General features: G+C 57.5%; 2 protein-coding genes across 4 annotated transcripts; one reads left to right on the top strand and one right to left on the bottom strand.

Annotated features, from left to right (window-relative positions):
* Positions 1-790: 790 nt before the first annotated feature.
* IRX2 (iroquois homeobox 2) lies at positions 791-6,614 on the bottom strand. Of its 3 annotated transcripts, none has more exons than XM_074387368.1 (5): positions 6,064-6,614; positions 4,289-4,694; positions 3,267-3,974; positions 2,463-2,537; positions 791-1,727 (listed from the first exon to the last, which is right to left on the bottom strand). In XM_074387368.1, the coding sequence occupies exons 1-4, from the start codon at positions 6,310-6,312 to the stop codon at positions 2,485-2,487; spliced, it is 1,416 nt and encodes a 471-aa protein (XP_074243469.1). In that variant the 5' UTR covers positions 6,313-6,614; the 3' UTR covers positions 791-1,727; positions 2,463-2,484. The 3 variants fall into 3 exon arrangements, with proteins under 3 accessions (XP_074243469.1, XP_039327261.1, XP_039327256.1); XM_039471327.2 differs by having other exon boundaries at positions 791-1,657; XM_039471322.2 differs by having other exon boundaries at positions 791-2,537.
* On the top strand, positions 6,311-9,868 carry IRX2-DT (IRX2 divergent transcript). Its single transcript, XM_039468540.2, is given in 5 exon segments — positions 6,311-6,359; positions 6,452-7,059; positions 7,154-7,373; positions 7,530-7,663; positions 8,176-9,868. Coding segments are annotated over 5 exon segments (1,419 nt in total). The 3' UTR covers positions 8,584-9,868.
* The last annotated feature ends 3,085 nt before the right edge of the window (positions 9,869-12,953 follow it).

Below are 12,953 nucleotides of genomic sequence, written 5' to 3'. Positions count from 1 at the left end.
TTCCCATCCTCAGACACATTGGCCTATAGGAGCTGGCAGATGTTTAGACAAGATTTTATAAATTGTTCAATATCAGCCCATAATGAACCCCAACTGACCATTCCAAAGCAGCTAAAAGCATCCCAGACCTCCCCCGCTGGGATCCAATAATGCTCTCATGCTGCAACATTATTAATCACGGAATAAAATAGATGAACCTCTTGAAAAATAAGTGTATGATTGATTAAAGGGCAATCTAAGAAGCTATTATTCTTGTTTTATAACCCTAAGTTATATTCACTCAATTTATCTTTCGAGAGGAAATAAATGATTGTTCATTCCTTTTCTGAAATTATATTATATGGATATCCATATAATTTTGCTGAAAATTAAAGTGACAGGCTTGCTACTTTTATGATACCAATCAAAGGGGATCTGTTACTTGACTACAAATTTTAGACTTGTCCTATAATTAGAAAGTGAGTAACACCATAAAGAGGCAGTAGTCTAAGGCTGTTTAAATGTTTCTTTTCCCTCAGGGTAAGAGTAAAAGCCACTGAAAGGAAAGGTAAGTCCCTCCCCCAGATCTTCACTCTGGGTTTAATGTGCATTATAGGAATAGGAGAGTTAAGAAATCCTTCCATAAATCTGAATAATTAGGCTAATTTGGATAACTCGGGCTTTCAAACAACAATTATTTCTATCGGTAATTTATTGGTGGGAGGTATGACTCTCCATTATCAATATTATTCTCCAGTTTGGTTTATGAGGAGGTTCAAGAAGCCAGCATCAGAAATGAATATAAAATGCATAGAATGTCAGATCATTTTATTTTGCCAAGTTTTAAAAATTTACACTAACAAGTAATCAGCATACTCAGGGCACAAGAATCTTATCTTTTTGCAATACATTGACAAAAATCATCTAGCGCCACACTTCTCCCGATTGAGTACTTCTCTTCCATCTGCCATTTTTTTTTTTTTTTTTTTTCCAATGATCAGGAGAGAAAGGAGAGTTATTTCACACAGCTTTTCATTAAAAACATGAGGTCAGATCACCTGGAGATTATCACTAGGGCTCCACCCCAAATCATTCTTCTAAGAAAAATCAGCCCCAAACACCATATTATTGTAGACTAGTCTGTTTTTATTTACAATTTAAGATATAAATTAGTAAAGAATTCGTGTTAAACAACCAACAAAGATTGTATAACCAGCAATGTTCAAATAAAAACCAGGCAGAATTTATTTACAAAAAGTTTAGATTCCATTGCAATACAACTTGCATAAATTACTAGAAGCTTTATATCATTATAAAAATAAATATCAAATTTGTTTCCACTTCTGAAGTACTCAAGTTCTTCAATCACGTTTTATTTCTACTGTGTACATCTTTTACAAATAAACTTTACAGTAAATCCTATCACACCTATAGAATATATACCGTGGCAATGAAGTGATCAATTCAAGATATCCTGAGAAAAACAGATTGTTTTCAAAAGTCACACATACATCAGGGAAGCTATACTATGCCAACAAATTCACGTATGTCCAAAATAGTCTGTTCCGACTGTTAGAGTCTGTGGGTTGATAGTGCTGTGTGGATCCTTCTCTTTTACAGTGGCACAAGATGTGGTCTGGATTTAGACATCTGTTTGTTGTATCTGTAAATTTATGAGCTTGGGAAGAGAGAATGGCCTGCTGATTTTTTTTTTTTTTTTTTTTTTTCAAAGCAATTGTGACACCTACCTGTGGACCAAGGGAAAAACTAAATCATCCCCAATCTTTCAGTTCCACACCAACACCATTATAAAAATGAGTTGATCTGAAGTGGTTTCACCTCTTTCTTATCTTCAGGATCTATGATTGGTAATTCTGACTCCTTGCAAAACAACCTGTGTTTTGAGATACTGCTGTGAGCCCCGGGAGAATGTCAGAGCCTTGGCCGTTGGGCATGGGTGAAGGGGAGGCTGGGCAGGGCTGATAAAAGACTAGGACGCCTTGTGTCTCTTCAGTCTTACTTTGCAAACATCACCAATAAAGGTTTCTGCTACTCCAAGTTTTGGTAGCCCAAGCTCATCAAAGTATGTGTCTATTATGTGTCTAGCATAGTAAAAAATGGCTCTAAACTGCATACAAGTGCCCAGATTTTAATAATCTATTTTTTTCAGAAAACAACAGTAGTGTGTAATATATATATACATACATGTACTATACATATACATATACATATTACACACACACACACACACACACACACACACACACGTTTTTCCTTCCCTAGGTAAAGCAGTGACAGAACTTGTGCCGAAAGAAGGGAATCTATACAACAGAAAAAATAGTTTTCCCCTTAAGGAAAGAAAAGACTGGACAAGATTGAAATGCTGTCTTCCAACCCCATGACCAGAAGCAAGAAAAACACATTAAGCAACTTGGTGCTGGGAGGCTCCAGAGGGTCTGGAGAGCACCAGGGTGCCCACTTACTTGCATTGCTGTGCTCGGCCTTCTATAGGTAGGGCTGGACGCCCCCGCCAACCACCGTGCAGCCCTCGCTGGCATCTGTCAGGGGAGTGGGCAGTTCGTCAGGACCGACCCCACAGCCTGCTGGCTGCACAGACCACGGAGCACCCACCCTCCTCCACTCCCAGGCGAACAGCAGTTTGGGAAACCGACTGCCTCCAGGGCCGCCCGCCGAGAGGACTTTTGGTGATGTTTCCCAGCTCCTAACTTCCCCCTTGAACTCCTCTTTCAGGTAGCCTCACCTAGGAGCAACAGAGTCCACATAGATCGGGGGGAAGACAAAAACCAAAAACCCAAAACGGTTTTCTTTCCGGAACAAAAACGTTTCTGATTCTCTCTTTTGAAAACAAAACGCCTCTAAGAGTAACTGAAACGTTCTGTTTGCTTCTAGCCAACTGCAGAAAAGCGGATTCAACTCTGATTCCTTAACAAACAAGACACCCAGACACACCCGGCTTAGACTCAGTCATTAGGGCGACACGCTGTCATTTGCATTTCGCGGAAACTAAGACAGCTACGATAATAATAGTTAAAATAACAGTAAATGAAGTAAAAACAAATAAGAGCAGGGCACGTCTCAAAGGAGGCCCCCGCCTTCCCTGGATTCCTTCTCGCCCTCTGCCCTCACTCAGCTAATTCTGGGTCCCGGGGCGGCCCCCTGGGTGTTCTTCCCGAACCCTCCCCCGGGTCTCCCGGGCGCCCCGCCTCCCCCGGGCTGGGGCCGGCTCTCCCTCCCTCCCCGGGCGCCCCCCGCCGCGGGCTGCCTACCTTTCTTGGGCTCGTAGCCGCCGCCCGGGGGCCGGTAGTGGGACTCGAGCGGGTGCGCGCCCGCCTTGCCCGCGTCGCTGGCCGCCTTGGGCGCGCCGTGCAGCGCCTCGCCGGGGGCCGCGGCCGCGGAGCTGTAGCGCAGGAGACCCTGGCCCTGCAGCGCCGCGTTCAAGTTCCCGTAGTTTGTGTAGTTGCCGTAGAAGGGCGACGTGTAGTAGAGCGGGCGGCCCAGCAGCGGCGAGGCGGGGTAGGGCGAGCCTCCCGGCGGCGCCCCGGACGAGGCCGGCGCGGCGGCCGCGGGCAGCCCCGGCGGCGCGCAGCCCGGGCCCAGGCTCGGCTGCTTGAGGTCCGACGTGGCGATCTCGGCCAGCGACCAGAGCTTGGGCTTGCTGGCGGGGGGCGGCGCGCCCGGAGACGTCCGGCTGCCCAGGGGCGTCTTGCCGCCACCGCGGGGTGCGGCCTCCGGCGGGGGGCTCAGCAGCGGCGCCTCCAAGCCGGTCAGCGGCGACGAGGTCACGGGCTTGGGCGGCGCCAGGCCCCGCTCGCCCTCCTCCTCGTCGTCCTCGTCGTCCTCCAGGTCGTCGTACTTGTCCTTGCACTCCGAGCCCGATTCGCACAGGGGGTCCCCGGCGCGGCACGGAAGCTTCTCCCCGTCCGACTCGGCGGAGCACGAGTGATCCGTGAGCGAGTCGACGTGCAGGCTGATCCCTGCGGGGGCGCGGGCACGGTCTGGGGCACGCGGGGACGGCGCAGGCCCTGGACCACCACCCCGCCACGTCCTGCGGCACTGGGCCCTCCCCACGCCACCCCTCACCTCGCCCCAGCCCGGCCACGGGAGACGGGGAGCCTGACCTCCGCAGGAAGATGGGCCCAAGGAATCGCTCGCTCCGATCCCGCTGACCCCGGAGCAACGTGGGGCGGCCGGGGCTCTGGGCCGGGCCTGGGGCACCTGGCGGGCAGAGTCCTCCTGACCTCAGCTCTGCGCCCCGCCTGGAAAGAAAGCGCCCCTAGACTTTGCTCACCTTCGTCCTCCGCCGAGGTCTCGGTGCCCTCCTGCGCCTTGTCGGGACTCTCGTCCTTGCTTCTGGCCGCGTCGCCCTCGTCCTCGTCCTCATCCTCGCTTTTGTTCCTCGGGGCCCAGGTCATCTTGTTCTCCTTCTTGAGGCGCCGGCGCGCGTTGGCGAACCAGGTGGAGACCTGCGTGAGGGTCATCTTGGTGATGATGGCCAGCATGATCTTCTCGCCCTTGGTGGGGTAGGGGTTCTTGCGGTGCTCGTTGAGCCAGGCCTTGAGCGTGGCCGTGGCGTCCCGCGTGGCGTTCTTGCGGTACGCGGGGTCGTTGAGCTGGTACGGGTAGGCCGCGCTGCCGTACGGGTGGTAGCTGATGGCGCCAGTCATGCCGGTGGTGTGCGCGTCGTAGGGCGCGCCCTGGAACCAACAACAGCCTGTGAATGGGGTGTGCGGATACTCCGCGGGCAACCAGCCGCAGGATGCCACCTCTCCAACCGCCCAACGGCTGCCATTCTCCCGCGAGTTTCTGGCTCTGGAGCTGCTTCCCTCGGTCAAACAGTAGGAAAAGCGCCGTGTGATTCGGGAATAGTTCACCACAGAAAGCGCCGCAGTTTTATTCTCGAATTTTTGAACTCTGTCACTTTCCTAAAATGACCCACCTTCCCTTACGCGTTCCAGAGCCGCGCGTGGCGATGTACACAAACCCTCGCACGTGCGCGCACACAGGCCCACAGGTAGCTCCTTGATATCTAAATTTCTGCTGAGGCTTGGAGTGCCGCTGCCTCCCCCGACTCACTCTTCCCCGCCCTTACATGGTTAAAAAAGCACCCCGGAGCCCCCACTTCACTATTCACTGCTCTAAAGCTGGGCAAATCCAATTTGCAACTCAGAAGCCAGTCACCGTTTCGAATTCTTCAAATACGCCGTAATTAGCATTTTAATTCATCCTTTAACGTTTAAATTCGAGACAGTTGCAGCCTTCTCCAAGGCCCCAGCCTCTCGGTCGCTGCCCAGGAATTCCGCCTAGGACCGGCAGTGGCCACAACGCCGTAATGGCCTCAACAGCCCGCGACGTGCTTCGCCGCGGCCAGGGCCCGGCCCAACTCGGGAACCCAGAGGCTTGCGGGCCGCCCCCGGGTCGCCGGAGCAGGAGCTGCGCTCAGTGCACGGAGAACTCCGGCGGCCGGGACGGCGGCAGGGCGCATGCTCGATTTTTGAAAGCGTGGTCGGCCGGACAGATTAAGGCCGAAACCCGGGCGCCTCGGACCGGACTCGCGAGCCGCAGCTGGAGACTTGGCTCCCTGGCCCAGCTCTGACCCCTGCCGCCCCGAGCCTCGCGAGTGAACGCTAACTGCCCGGCCGTCGGCCCAGAGGCCGCAGTGGCGCGGACCCTTGAGCCCCACACCAATCCGGGGAGCACACCGCCCGCTCCCAACGCCTCCCCGGGCTGCGGCGTGCGAACCAGGGACAAACCGCGCCGGACCCCGGGCCCCGGCGGAGACGCACTTCCCAGGATCTCGGAGAAAATGAGCTGGGGAGCCGAGGGGACTAGCGGCCGGGGCGCGGGTCCCGGCCGGGCTCGGGGACATCCCCGCCGGCCGCGCCCTCCACCACCCGGGGCCCGGTTCAGCCTGTGGGGCGGCAGACCGAGCGGTCGACTCTGGAGCCGCGGCCCACTCCACATTCCCCGCGGCCTCCGCCCGCCGAACCCCGGTCCCGCTCCGCCCGCGCCCCGGGTCCGGGTCCGCGCGCTCCGGAGTCCCCCGTCCCTCCCGCGCCCTGTTACCATGTAGGACGGGAAGCCCGCGGCGGCGGCGGCAGCGTCGGCCGAGTACTGCAGGGGGGTGCCGAAGCCGGTGGCCGCCTGCGCGGTGAAGGCCGCCGAACCCGGGTAGGGACTGAACGCGGAGCCCGACGCCGAGCGCGCCAGCTCCTCGCTGCGCGGCGCCGCAAGAGCCGATGCGCCGTAGGCCGGGCACGAGTACAGCGCCAGCGAGCCGGGCGCCTGGTACAGGTAGCCCTGCGGGTAGGACATGGTGGGCGCGGGGCGCCGGGCCCGCGTCACGCCAAGCAGCGGGCAGGGCGCGCGGCGCCCTCCATCCACGCCCGGCTGGGGCGCGGCGCGGCGGCGGGCACCCGGACGGCGGGCCGATGCAGGCCGGCCCGGGCACTAGCCTGGGCGGCCCGCGGGCCGGGGTGGCGGCGGGGCAGCGGCGGCGGCGGCGGCGGCAGCGGCAGCGCGGAGCCGGTGGGCGCAGCCGCGCGCCAGGCCGGCGGTCGGGGTTTGGGGGAGTCTGGACTCGGGAGTGAGGAGTTGAGGAAGGAGCGCTCGAGTTTCCGAGGGACATTGGAACGCGGAGCTGTCCGTCATGCGCTCATCTGCATATTCGGGGGCCCGCCCCTCCCCTGCTCCGCCCGCTCCAGCCTTCGGGCCGCGGCCGGGGGAGGGGCAGAGAGCGGGGAGGGAGGCGGGGGAGGGCGGAGGAGACGGAGGCGGGCTGCGGGAGGGACCGGCAGGCTTTTGTGGCGCAGCCGCCTCTCTGGCAGCTCCGGCCCCAGCTCGCGGCCCGCAGCCCTGCAGCCCAGCCCTGCCGCTCTGCGTCCCCCGGTGCCCACCCCACCCACTCCCACGCCCTGGGAGCCACGTCCCCTACCCCTCTCCGGCCGGCTCCCACGGTCCCAGGCCACGGTCTCCACCGCCTCCCGGCCCCCGCCCCTTCCAGCCACTACCCCGCCCCCCACCCCCTGTCGACCCGCTCGGACCGGACAGAGGCCGCCCGCGGTGGGGCCAGGCCGGGTCCACAGGGGGGATTCACGGCCTCCCTGCTGTGCAGCTGGAGGAGGTCGGACCGCTAAGTCCAATCCGGAAGTCGTAGGGAAGTGGGGAGGTCAGGACGGTGGCGCCCGCGGCTGGGGGTCCTCCTTGGGGCGGTGTGCGCGCGGCTTTCTCTTCCACCGTCCTGGACCTGCTCTGACTCCCGGCCCGAGGCTCCCCGCGTGGCCTCGCGTCTGGTCGCCGGCCCCTTGCAGCCAGCTCCGCCCAGCATGGACCCGGATCCGGGGCGCCTTAGTGGCGATCTGCCAGGAGGGCCGTAAGGTGAGCTTTCTGCCCCTAAATTGCAGTGCAAATCTCGGGGCCCTGAACGTTACGACTTTCCACTGTTGGGAACGCCGCCAGGGCTTCGCCTAAGAAGACGCTGTACCCTAAAGAATTTTGTTTTATTTCGTTTTTCTAAGTTGACTCATCTTTCTGATTTGTGTTGTCAGAACACTGGGGGGATGATTGTTACTGGACAAACCGCCTATGGCGGGACCTGAAGCCTCCCCGCCACCTCGGGAACGGATAGGAGCAGAGGCTGGCGCCGCCGGTGCAGTGGGCATCACAGGTAGCTCAGGTGCGGCGGGGGTTGGGGCGGGTGCCTAGTGGGGCTCAGAGACCAGGCGGTTGGCGAGGGTCCCTAGGACCCCAACTCTCTAGAGCCCGCTCCCCATCACGCTTCCCCACCCCTTTTCCACTCGGGGATGGCCGCAGAGGGTGTCTGGCTGCCCAGTCCGAATGGTCACCTGTTGGGGGCGCTCAGGGGGATGTGAAAGTGTCAGATGTCTGCTGGCCCGTTGGGAGCATCCACCCAACAGGTGCCTCTACCCTCGGAAGGGGTGGGTGCGGTGGAGGCGAGAGAGCGCCTTGGCCTGGGGCGGGCCTCAGCGAGGGCCTGCAGTCGACTCCGGCACCCCCGCTGGCCCCGCCACCTGCCGAGCGGTCCCGGCGATCTCAGGACGCGGCGCTTGGTTCGGCCTTCCCGTGGTGCAGCTGCAGCGGCGCGGGGGAAGCGGAGCTCGGGTTGCCAACCTGGTCCCGGGCGCAAGAGAAACAGGGCATCAGGCTGTCTTTCCCCAGCTGCAAGGGAAGCAGTTGCAAATAGCAGTGCTGGACTTGAGGAGGGCTCCTCCTGAGCTGGCAGGCAAGCACGAGGACGCTCCCCCGGGGCTCGGTCCAGGCACATTACCCTTCCGGCCAGGAGCTGCCGAGCCACTCGCCCCCTACCAGTTATCCGACCCACCCCTCCGTCCACACTGCTCCCCCACCACTCTTCCTACAAACCACACCCCCATCCTCCAGGCATCCTCCCCATGGCATCTCAACACACACACACACACACACACACGCACTCGACCACCACTCCCCCACCCACAGACACCCCGCTTCACACAGGCCAGGGCTCCTATAACGACCCAGCAGGGGATTTCAACCTTGCTGCGGTTGCACGTGGGACATCCTAATTCAGTTCAGGGCAGAGATTTTTAATTAATTACAATAGAGTTGAAAAACGGAGAAAAAGCAGCCGAGTTGGGCAAGCCTGCGACAATCTGCGGCAGTTTTTGCGCTTCCTGGGAGGGAATTCCTCCAGGAAGAGGGGTAAATGAGAGGCCACATGCTGGATAGAAAACACGAACACTGACTGATCAGATGGCAGCCGTTAGGGTTCCCTTCCGATCAGATCAGTTTAAGTGAAAAAAAAAAAAAAAATCGGGTGTAATTTTTATCACCAGGGAGAACAGGCCTAGAGTATTTCCATTTCTAAAGAGCGTTCCCGCTGTGGTTTCATTAGCATTTGGGGCTCATCTTCCCTCCCCTCCCTTGACCCCCCTGGGCCTGACCTCTGCCAGGGGCAGAAGAGAAAACAGCCAGTTATTACAAAAACATCCTCGGTTTGGAGGTGGAGTGTCTGCTCTGGATACAGTCGATTCTGACATCAATTAAATATGTAATCAGACACGTGCAGTGGCGGGGAGGGCATCGCCTCACCCAGGGTGCATCTCCAGAAACGCAGCCTGCCCTTCCCCGCTCCTTAGCTCAGTGCTGGGAGTTTGAAGATGGCCTCTTCCCGTCCATGTGTATTTTCCCCCCAGCAATTATACTCCTCCACTAAAATCTAAATTTTCCATACCGCTGCTGCCTGTTACTAATAAAAACCGTCTACCTTGCACTATTAAACAGTCGACTCTTACTACAGGCCGTTTTTATTGGTAGTGACTGTAGCAAATTAAAATGCCTACGCAGAGACATTAAAAACTTACACTCGTCATTGTTATTGGAATATATAAACTCCGTTTTGCTTTAAAGCTCCCTGATTTTAAAGAAAAAAAAAAAAAACACCATTTTTCCTTTTTTTAAGTTAAAGTTGGCTTGGTCGTTCTAAAAAAAATCAATCAGGAGAAAACATGCTGCCAGCCTGGAGTCCTGGCGCGGCGGTCCCTGCGAGGCCGCCTGCGAGGGTGGCTGGCTCAGCCCGGACTGGGTCTCCTGGCCACGCGGGCCGCAAGGCCGCGGCTCCCAGAGAGGAGGGCCCGGGCTGTTTTGCTCAAGGGCAAGTCGGGTGATCAGGCCTGTGGGGTCGCTGGAGAGGGTCTGGCACTTGGTTCCTGCAGCTTTGGAGAGGGAATGAGCAGGCACGCAGGGGAAACCGAGTAACTGCTTTGAAAACGCGACTCCTGGCCTCAGTGACCCAGGCCGTGGTAGTTTCAGGTTCCTGGTGGATCCTGCCCCGTTCCCCAGGTGTGCTCTAGAGGGCGGGGAAAAGTTAACACTGCTCTATTTTTCTTTCTTTTCCCTGCAGCAGCCAAAGAATTTAGAGCAAGTCCACGTGGACATGCAGGTCTCCACGAGCGTGGATTTCCTGCGAGGCCGATCGCGAAGAAGTGCTGGCCCAGAGGCTCGGGTGTCTCCCCCGGCACGCGGCCGGCTGAGAAGGCCGCGGCGCTCGCCAGGAGCGGGGACGTCCTCGGTGTCGCGGGGACCGAAGGAGGCGGCGCAGGCCCGGAGACGTGCGCGCGGGCGGCGAGGGGGCGCTGTGGCCCGTGCCTGTCGGCCGGAGTCCCACCAACGATGGGCGCGACCCACCTCCTCCCACGGCGGCTTAATTAGGGAAACTAGAAAAAAAAAAAAAAAAAAAACGCGTCCAGGCATTTCAATAAAACCTAACCGGCTCCGGATCCTTTCTCATTGTGGTTCCTTATGAGCTCTGGTGTTTGGGGGGAAAAACAGTTACCATTCCGGGATGTGTCCAACTTTTTTATAAATTAACATTAAATAGACACATTTTATGTGGGTTTCCTTGAATGAAGTAACACTTGAAATACAAGTAGTTTCACTGTATCGAATCTCATGGCTACCGTATTTACGGTCTCCGGCCCTCCCGCTCCAGGGATCCCCCAGTGTTTGTGGAGAGACAGAGCGAGGCAGGTACAGCGGACCGCAGACTCGAGAAGCTTGGCTAAGCATTTTTTCTTTTCTTTGAAAACAAATACGTTGCTATAAATTGAACAAAATTTAAGTTGACATGGAACGCGCATGTCCTTCAAAGGTCGTTTACGCGTCTAGCATTCTGTGAATAGGTGGGACTGGATTTCACGCGCAACCGGCATTTCTAGGCTTTCAAAGACGCTCCTGACGCCTAAATGTTCTCCTGGAAGACACTCGCAGAGGAGCCTCCGTGGTAGACTGAGGGGTCCCCGCAGCCCCGGTCCTGGAAGAATGTGCGAGGCCTCTGGAGGTTTTCAAATGGGCCCGCGAGGCCTGGGAGATCCCCGGGTAGCCACGCGGGCCGCACTTCAGGGACTCGGGGCGGAGGCCACTGAGGGCTGGGATGGCTGGGAGGGCCCCGCTCGGGGTGCTCCGAGCGCCTGAATCCGGGACCCCACGCGAGCGTGTCCTTTTCTTTTGCTTTCTTTCCTTTCCCTTCCTTCCTTCCTTCTTTTCTTCCTTCCTTCCTTTTTTCTTTTTCTCATTCTAGGATCTCGTTTTCACCTAACCGGCTCTTGCTTACTTAGCTGCCCAGTTTTTGGCTCCCGGTGTCTGCGAGCTCTCGCCACGGCTAACTCGTCCCTCCTGGCTTCCTTCGCTGCTCCGGAAAACTTGCCCTCCTCCCACAGATGCCCCGCCTCCGACGTGCTTCCCGAAGCTTCTCTCGCGCGCTGGGGTCCCGACAGTCCAGAATTCTCCAGCCTGTCGCCGACTCCGTCTCTAGCCTCCTCCGCTTCTCTCTGTCCTCGCGCTGGCTTCGCCCTCTGTCTCTCCTCCTCCTTCCCAGCCGCCCCGCCCCCTCCTGCTCGTCCCTCTCGTCGCCTGGGTCGGCGGCCCCTCGTGGCCAGGCGTCCGCCGCGGCTCCAGGCCGAGGCCCCGCCACGCTGGGCCGCCCGTGGGCTGCTCTCACTCCGCGATCCCCGGAAACGGCGCGTCCCGCCAGCTGCGGCTCCGGCCCGGGAGGGAGCGCGGCTCCGGGCCCTACAGCGCCTGGAGAGCCAGGAAACCGCCTTCCTTGGCAATGGACACTCTTGAGACCCTTGAAGGGATCGCAGTGGAAGGAGACCCGCTTCAGAATCAGCAACGACCTGGCCGCCTCAGTTCCTCGGCAGGAGACGGTTCCAAGATAAAGGGTCTGAAACTCCGCCGCTGTTCCACCTTTGCACACACGCTCACGGCGGGCCCGGGTCCGCAAGAAACGCAGGCACGCGCGCGCTCGCGCTGGCCAGAGAGGTCTGCGCGTCTCGCTGCAGCGGTTCTGGTCAAGCGGAGTTGTCAGGGTTTTGTTTTGTTTTTGTTTTGTCTTTTAAAAGTGTTTTACAAGACAGTCTTCAGCAGGACGTAGCTCCCTCAACCCTCCGTCTTTCCAACGGCTTCTCCGTGGCTTTGCAATCTGCTTTTTAAACACCAGAGCGCACCTCGGTGCTGGCCTCGGCTGGGCGCGCGGTGTGCGGGCGCCCAGGAGGCTGCGGAGAGCGCGGGGGTTCACTCCATCCCGGCGTGAGCAGATGGGACTCCTCGCTCGCAAGAAACCACTGGAGAAAAGGAAGTATTTCCTCGAGTGCTTTTACAATTATTTTAATCAAACCGGCGAGGCTCTAAAGAGCGTTTGTCTTGAGGCCGTGCTGAATACCCTTTGCAAACTCTCAATTCGGCGTGTGTGCCCGAAACCAGTAGCCCTAACCAGGGGCTCCGCAGCACACGGTCCCGCAGGCTCCCAGCTCCTCCTTCCCACACTCTAGGACAGGATTCTGCACCCCTGGGCTTCATAGGCAGGGGGAGGAGAGGGTTGGGGTTTGCTTTCTTTGCTTCTATTTTTGTTTTTCCAAATACGGCTGGGAATGCAGACATTTTAAAAATGAATACATTTGAGTGTGTTAAAAGTAAAAACTTCTGCTGGACAGAACAGAAACCGATGACCCCAACGGGGGAGGAGCTACTTGCTGCAGATGTGAATAACTGAGCCTGCTCTACAGCGCCAGGAGGCATTCTGGCTGCCAGTGGGTGAAAACGAAGCAATCGGTGGAATAAAGAGGCAGGGAGAGGGGCAGCCCCCCCACGCAGAGGCAGAGGAGATGGCTGAGAATGCGCACGTTCACTGGTTGTCTATCTCTAGACAACAGGAGATGCCACTTCTCATCCATTGATGACACCAGGCAAGGCCTAGAGTGTGCACAGTAGAACTCTCTCCCTGCCGTGCAGCCGGAATTTCTGTAGAGAAATTCGCGAGACTTTTTGGCCACATCTCAAAGAGCACAGAGGTGCTGGGGAGGTGGGGACGAGGCCGCCCTGGAGCACTGTTCGCAGGAGAGCAAAACTGGAAAACTCCTCCATGGCCACCACTCCAGGCCTGGATAAAGAATTCGGAGCAT

Source organism: Saimiri boliviensis, chromosome 1 (genome assembly GCF_048565385.1).
Source record: "Saimiri boliviensis isolate mSaiBol1 chromosome 1, mSaiBol1.pri, whole genome shotgun sequence".
NCBI classification, from domain to species: domain Eukaryota; kingdom Metazoa; phylum Chordata; class Mammalia; order Primates; family Cebidae; genus Saimiri; species Saimiri boliviensis.
Note: the sequence above shows the minus strand (reverse complement) of the source record. Positions and strands in the feature narration are given on the sequence as shown.

Excerpts from the sequence above, each read along its gene's own strand:
- IRX2 (XM_039471322.2), bottom strand. The coding sequence starts at position 6,312 with ATGTCCTACCCGCAGGGCTACCTGTACCAGGCGCCCGGCTCGCTGGCG. Across the intron at positions 4,695-6,063 it reads CGGGCTTCCCGTCCTACATG|GGCGCGCCCTACGACGCGCA; the intron begins GTAACAGGGCGC and ends TGTTGGTTCCAG. Across the intron at positions 2,538-3,266 it reads CGGCTACGAGCCCAAGAAAG|ATGCCAGCGAGGGCTGCACG; the intron begins GTAGGCAGCCCG and ends CTCCCCTGACAG.